Source organism: Juglans regia, chromosome 8 (genome assembly GCF_001411555.2).
Source record: "Juglans regia cultivar Chandler chromosome 8, Walnut 2.0, whole genome shotgun sequence".
NCBI classification, from domain to species: domain Eukaryota; kingdom Viridiplantae; phylum Streptophyta; class Magnoliopsida; order Fagales; family Juglandaceae; genus Juglans; species Juglans regia.
In genome coordinates, this window is record NC_049908.1 from 20,710,047 (window position 1) to 20,717,644 (window position 7,598).

Here is a 7,598-nt window from a genome sequence, read left to right on the forward strand (position 1 = left end):
ATAATTAAACAGAACAGGTAAAAAATAAAAGCACAAAATTTAGTTTATTTTACCTTAGTTATTGTAAATTATTCTCCCTAAAATACCCCCTCTCTATCCTCGCCTCCAAATCTGTAATTTTCCCTTCTCAGCCCGCATACTCTCTTCCTCTTCTGCCCTTCCAAATCCAAACCCTTCTCTCTCACCTCTCCATCTTGCCCTTCCTCTCACCCAATTTCCGATTTTCTCCCGTTACCCGCCAAATTTCCCCCTTACCCCTGGTTTTCAAATTTCATCGTTTCCCTGTCAAAATTTGTCCTCCCCGTTTTTCTCACTTTCTTCCTACTCCTAGTTCCCAATTCTCGTTTGGATCTATGGATTCGAGTGTCCTGGCTTCTGTTTTCGAGGTTTTGAGGGAGATTCAGTTCAGGTTTTAATGTTTTCGGTGCTTCTGAAGATGTAATTTTGGATTTGGCGTTGAGGTTTCCACGAGTCAAGGTATTTCTTTTTCCTTTGAATTTCATTGTTTTGAGATTTTGTACAATGATTTGTATTTTTTTTTCGTCATACTTATGTGTTTGGGCTGTTGATTTGTGTTTAGTCGTTGTTTTCCGCGGTGAGTGTGATTTGGTTTTTGTTAAAGTGTGTTCCTTTCGAGGCTAGTTGGTTTACCACGGGAGCTGGAGGGCTTAGTATTTTTTAAACTGCTCAAGATTCTAAGTTCTGGTTTGGTTACTAAGGCTACGTTTGGAACTTAAAATCATCTAAACTCATCATTATAATTTTTTCAAATTCTAACACAAAATATAATAAACAATTCAATTTTTTAAATATCAAAATAATAATAATATTAAAAAGTAATATTCTAACAATATTTCATCTCAACTCAACTCAGTTCAACATTCAAATGCAGACTAAGGTGAAACTTATCTCATATAATCATTTCGAATTTTTTAAATTTTCAGATAAAATATAATAAACAATTCAAATTTTTCAAACTCTAAAATAAAAATTATATTAAAAAATTATATTCTAATAATATTTTATTCAATTTTTATCTCATCTCATCTTATCTATGTAACCAAACGAAACCTAAATTTTAATTGATTTAGTTTTTGTTTTCTAACATGTTCTGACCCGAAGATAATAGCTATTTTGGTTAAGGCAATTGGTTTGATGTATCTTGAGTTTCTTCTCTCTCTCCCTCTCTTTTCTGCTGTATAGTTTCTTCTCATGTCCAGGTTTGTATGGCTAGAGTTTTAGAATAAATGTGCAAGTGAAAAGAGAGACTTTGATCTTAAAGCACTTATGTATTTGGAGACCTGCAATTATTTCTTTGTAAAAAAGTGATTGGCTGATGTTGGTGTTCAGTTTGTTTTGTCGTTTCATGGTTAAAGCGTACTTTAAGCAGTCTGCATGTGCCTTTGTTTCTGCAACACTCCCTTTCTCTATGTTAGGAATGTCACGTATATACATAAATAAAGTCAGGCAAGAGATTTCATAATTTAATAAATCAAACTAAATAAATAAATTAAATCTGGAATTAAATCGATTGCTCCATCTAAGCCTAACCCGCCTGCTCGTACTCATCATCATCCTCACTTGAGTGGTTAAAAATATGAAATAAAATTAAAATGAATTGAATACTCAGTAAGAAACTCATCACAATTAGGGCTGTAAGAGAACCGGACCAGACCGAAAAACCGACTGGACCACCGATAGTCTTATTGGTTGGTCTCGGGGTGTATTTTTTTGGATCGGACTGAACCAAGACCTACCGAATGTATATATATTTTTAAAAAATTTATATATATAATATATTATTTTATATAGTAGTATAAACTAATTATGTAATTTTCATTTAAGGGATCATCATTAACCATACATACAATGAAATTATTTAATATTCATTAATCATATATAAAATGTTAAAGAGATCACTTAATTTCATTAACTTTATATATACAATGAAAAAAATGTTCATGGACCGAATCAGACTGAATGGACCGATCAGACCAATAGGTAACGGTCTGGTCCGGCAAAAATGATGGATTGAAATTTTCGGTCTGTAACTCCCCCTCCCCCCCAAGACCGAACTGGACCGGACTGAACCAATTACACCTCTAATCACAATGTAAACATGGTAAACGTAAGGATTTTCATAAAAGTTTTTATGCTAAGAACTAAAATTCATAACATTTCATACTGATGCTCATGCTATGCATGAATTGTCTTGAATTATCTGAATTAACTGAATGATCCGATTTATCTGACTGATCTGACTGACCAACACACTTAACCATGTGTACAAGGTTATGCAACGGCCTCACATCCCATAGCCGCAAAGGGAGCCTCTCAATAGTATTTGGGCATACTACGATGGACCATGCTGGAGTCCGTGACTTGTACATTCACTCTGAATCTACATTGGTACCTTGCATCTAAATGGTAATTTGATTAAACTGATCTGATCTTATTTGCACTTGAACTTGAAAAAGTTTAGATGTTTTAAGCAACATGAGATGCTTGACATATATAAATAACATAGATAACTGTAAAATGAGAAATCTGAACACATGCGAAAACTGAACATGTTGGTGTACTACGATGAGTGGCATGCTTGCATATATATAAATATATATATATATATATATATATATATATATCGTGACATGCGTGGTACATAAAAATTGGCTCACAAATAACTGACTATAGTAATAATCTATCTAGATTAACTAACGTGCTAATCCTAATTTATGATCAAGATACTTACCTTGTTGTGCTGCTTCTTGAATTTCATTTCGTAGCTTGACACCTAAACGAAGTACTAATCGTCACTAACACTTATAGAAAAACATGTCGAATATTCGACTTACTAAAATACATACTAGAGAATTTAATCTAAGAAAATATTCAGTTATATACTAAAATTAATAACTACTAATATCATATAATTATTTAAACAATAATATCATATCTAGTCTTTCAAATATAATCTAGTAAGAAATATATTTTTATCTGAATCTATAAAATAATGGTGGAAATATTTAGTTCATAAAATAGACTTAATGATACTTAATATTAAGATTATTGTAAACTATTATTATAGTTTAATGCTTACTAATTTAATTTAAAAACCCTTAAATATTTTCTGTAAAATTGAGTTTCTGGACTAACATATTTATTCATTTACTACGCCCAACTTAACATATTATAATAATTTTCTGAAATATATAAAACCAAGCTCGACATAAAATTTAAGCCAGAGATAAGATACAAGTCTAAATTTGTATCTTTTCAACGTAAACTTAAATCAAAACATAAGTCCAGTAAAAACCAAGTCCAAGACATAATCTGCCATGGCTTACATCCCAATTCTGAAGGAGAGGTAGAGTTTCAAAAGTGTTCAACACGTTCCAATTCCTTCAGTTACAGCCCATGTAACGGTTCACTCACCGAATAATCATCCGAGAGAAGTGAAAGAGTGATGGAGGTCTAAACCATTTAAATTCATTTTTAATAATAATAATAATAATAACAACAATCTAAATTAAAATGAACAACTTATTACTGATATAAAATTTGATAAAAATATAATAGTATAATAACAATAATAGCATGTTTATAATGATAATAAAACATAAAATTATTCACATTCTATCCCTAATAATATTTGGGCCGGGTTGTTACAGTTACGCATGCTGCTTGTATGCTATGTTTATTGGTGCTTCTTGCTGTTAATGGAATACAGGAGGGTTTTTCCCTTGGTTTTATTCTGTCTCTTCCATTTGCAGTTTTTGTGCTTCTTGTTTGCAATGGTAATACGGGGAGTTCTTTTCTTTTTATTGATTTTTTGTTAGACTTGTTTTGATTTCAATTGAGTTCTTGGTGAGCAGGCCTAATTTAGTGTAGTTGAAAAAAGCACTTTCTTTATGAGTGGATTATCAATTTTAGGTGTTTGAAATTTGAAAAGTAAAGAGTTGCAAGTATTATGAAGGGTGGATTTCGATGTTTTGATTTAGCCTAATTGAACAAAACATATTTTGCAAATGAATGATCTGTTTTGGTGTTTGCAAATTTGATGAGTAGAAGAGGTTTAAGAGTTATTCAGGGTGGATTGCAAAGTTTGGTATGCCTCTTTAATATGAAGTATTTTTTTCTCAGTATTGGTACTGGATATGAAAGAGATCTTGTGGTAATTGTTATAATAGTTCGTTTTTCTTGCAGGCATTCTTCAGTGAATCATAAGGTGTTTGTTCCCAACTATAAGTTGGTAGCTTGTTCAGGAGCCAGGAGTTGTGCTTTTATTTTTGGTGTACTGTGATTGATTAAGTCAATGGCTAACCATGATTTGATTCTTGGGCAAAGCCATAACTTAGGCCTTGGGCAGAATCAGCAGTTGGTGCTAGGCCACAATCATAATCTGGGGCATGGGCAGAACCATGATTTGGAATTGGGACAAGCCCCTGAACAACACTTGGGTTTGGGACAGACCCATGACCATGAACTGGTTTTAGCACATGGGCATGACCACGAATTGGGCTTAGGGCATGACCATGACCAAGAAGAGGATGGTGGTCACAGTTATGGTCACGAGAATGACTTAGGGATGGATCGGAAACCTGATCATGATGATCACGAGTTGGCTCTCGCTGGACATAATCATGAATTAGCTTTATTGGAGAACAATGAACTTGATGTTTCAGAAAACCAAGACCTTGATGAGAATCTTGAACTAGCTATTGATGCAAGCCAGGAAATGGGGATTGAGCCTGTACAAGATCTGACTATTCACCAATCCCAACTTGTAGTCAGTTCCAGTCCCGTAATCCAGGCTCGTTCAATTGTTGCTAGTCCTAATTATGAGCTGTCGGTGGGGCAAGAGTTCCCCGATGTTAAGAGCTGTCGAAGAGCATTGAGAGATACAGCTATTGCACTTCACTTTGAAATTCAGACCATAAAATCTGACAAAACCCGTTTTACTGCAAAATGTGCTAGTGAAGGATGCCCCTGGCGCATTCACGCGGCAAAGCTTCCAGGGGTTCCAACTTTCACGATCAGGACAATCCATGAGGCTCATACATGTGGAGGCATTTCTCATCTTGGCCATCAGCAAGCCTCAGTTCAGTGGGTTGCAACCTCCGTGGAGCAACGGCTTAAGGAGAACCCTAATTACAAGCCAAAGGAGATACTCGAAGAAATTCATCGGGTTCATGGTATCACCTTATCTTACAAGCAAGCTTGGCGAGGCAAGGAGCGAATCATGGCTGCTATGCGTGGATCCTTTGAAGACGGGTATCGCTTGCTTCCACCATACTGTGAACAGGTGAAACGGACTAACCCAGGGAGTATTGCATCTGTTTATGGAAACCCAACTGATAACTGCTTTCAGCGTCTCTTCATATCATTTCAGGCATCCATTTACGGTTTTCTCAATGCCTGTCGACCACTTCTTGGGCTTGATAGGACATATTTGAAAAGCAAGTATCTTGGTACTTTGCTTCTAGCTACTGGTTTTGATGGTGATGGCTCTCTGTTTCCTCTTGCATTTGGTGTTGTTGATGAGGAGAGTGATGAAAATTGGATGTGGTTTCTATCAGAACTTCACAACCTGCTTGAAATTAATACTGAAAATATGCCAAGGCTTACCATTTTGTCAGACAGGCAGAAGGGGATTGTTGATGGAGTAGAAGCAAATTTTCCAACAGCATTTCATGGATTTTGTATGCGTCACTTGAGTGAAAGCTTTCGCAAGGAGTTTAATAACACAATGCTTGTCAACCTTTTATGGGAGGCTGCTCATGCTCTCACAGTAATTGAATTTGAAGCAAAAGTTTTAGAGATAGAAGAGATTTCCCAAGACGCCGCATATTGGATCCGAAGAATCCCCCCTCGATTATGGGCTACAGCCTACTTTGAGGGAACACGCTTTGGGCATTTAACAGCCAACATAGTTGAGTCATTAAATACTTGGATTTTGGAGGCCTCTGGGCTTCCAATAGTTCAGATGATGGAGTGCATCAGAAGGCAGCTAATGACTTGGTTCAATGAACGCCGAGAAACCAGTATGCAATGGACATCAATACTTGTTCCTTCTGCAGAGAGGCATGTTGCGGAGGCTCTTGAACGTGCTCGCACATATCAGGTTCTACGTGCTAATGAAGCTGAATTTGAAGTCATATCTCATGAAGGAACAAACATTGTTGACATTCGGAATCGGTGCTGCCTTTGTCGGGGTTGGCAGTTGTATGGTTTGCCTTGTGCACATGCAGTGGCAGCACTCCTCTCTTGCAGGCAGAACGTCCATCGATTCACTGAGAGCTGTTTCACTGTTGCTACCTATCGCAAAACATACTCACAAACCATACATCCCATCCCAGATAAATCTCTTTGGAAAGAGTTATCTGAGGTGGATCCAAATGCCTGCAAGAGTATTGAAGTTCTTATTAACCCACCCAAATCACTTCGGCCACCAGGACGACCAAGAAAGAAGCGAGTTCGAGCAGAAGACCGCGGCCGTGTGAAGCGAGTTGTGCATTGTAGCCGTTGCAATCAGACAGGTCACTTTAGAACAACATGTGCAGCACCCATATAAGTCATTGCTGTTGACAATTAGTTCAGTGTTATAAATTTGTCCCACCCTGTGCAAAAGAATTCTTGTTTTCTGATTATTTACATAGTTTTTATTAGTTAGATTGGGAAGTAAATGATGTAACTCTCTCCTTGACAGTTGCGCGAAATTAGGCATTATCAGCTGTCCTTTTATTTGAATATTCACCTCGATAATTCAATAAGATTTCATGGTTGTAGCTCTCTTTATAAAATGAGCAGTAACTTGCATAAATATAAAATGATTTGTACAGTTTACAGTTTTAAAACTTATTGCCGGAATTGTACTTAATCGAAAAATGATAGTTGCAGTCGTGATTGTACAAATGTCGCATAATCATTTTGAAAAAAAAATAAATGAATATAGGGTCCACATAAAAATAAAATAAAATTTTTAATATTGGACTCAACTTTTCTTCAAAGTAACTGTATGACGTTTGTGTATTCTAATGACTGTATATAGCATTACTCATTAGTTGATTTGTAGCTGTCCTTTTAAAACACGCCCCAAGTCTTTTTTTTTTTTTTCCTTTATTTATTAAAACTTGTTGCCGGGACTGTTCTAGTATCATATTTTTCTCTCACATTTATGTTAAAATTACGGTTCAAGCTACTGTTAATAGCCACACGATTTTAACTTCCCCTTTTTGCCATTGAGACCGACGGTCTAATTCTATGAGCAGTAATTAGCTTACAACCTATTTACAAGTTAAAATTATGGACTTATTTCTCCTTTTATTATTTCTCATTCTTTTTTTTTTTTTTTTAAGCAAGTTTCATAATATTTATAAAAACAGAATACATAATATTTTAGTATCAAGAAATTAATAAGTTACATCATTGGGTGGGTCTTTCCCGCTATGGAATTGCAGTAATGAAGGAGGAATTTGGATTAGAGGGATGTTACCAAAGGCTTGCGTTGTCGCTGCCCATTGCGCTAAGTTATGCACGCATCAATTTTAAATACCTCTCCAGTTCAAGAATGGATCATGAGCCCGATCATCAATGAC

General features: G+C 35.7%; 1 protein-coding gene across 5 annotated transcripts; it reads left to right on the forward strand.

Moving 5' to 3' along the window:
- The first annotated feature begins 132 nt into the window (after positions 1 to 132).
- LOC109014641 lies at positions 133 to 6,792 on the forward strand. Of its 5 annotated transcripts, none has more exons than XM_018997142.2 (3): positions 133 to 477; positions 2,292 to 2,427; positions 4,207 to 6,792. In XM_018997142.2, exon 3 carries the CDS (start codon positions 4,316 to 4,318, stop codon positions 6,572 to 6,574), a length of 2,259 nt encoding a protein of 752 aa, XP_018852687.1. In that variant the 5' UTR covers positions 133 to 477; positions 2,292 to 2,427; positions 4,207 to 4,315; the 3' UTR covers positions 6,575 to 6,792. The 5 variants fall into 5 exon arrangements, with proteins under 5 accessions (XP_018852687.1, XP_035549398.1, XP_035549397.1 ...); XM_035693505.1 differs by having other exon boundaries at positions 2,292 to 2,409; positions 4,191 to 6,792; XM_035693504.1 differs by having other exon boundaries at positions 2,292 to 2,409.
- Positions 6,793 to 7,598: the final 806 nt, after the last annotated feature.

Excerpts from the sequence above, each read along its gene's own strand:
- LOC109014641 (XM_018997142.2), top strand. The coding sequence starts at position 4,316 with ATGGCTAACCATGATTTGATTCTTGGGCAAAGCCATAACTTAGGCCTT.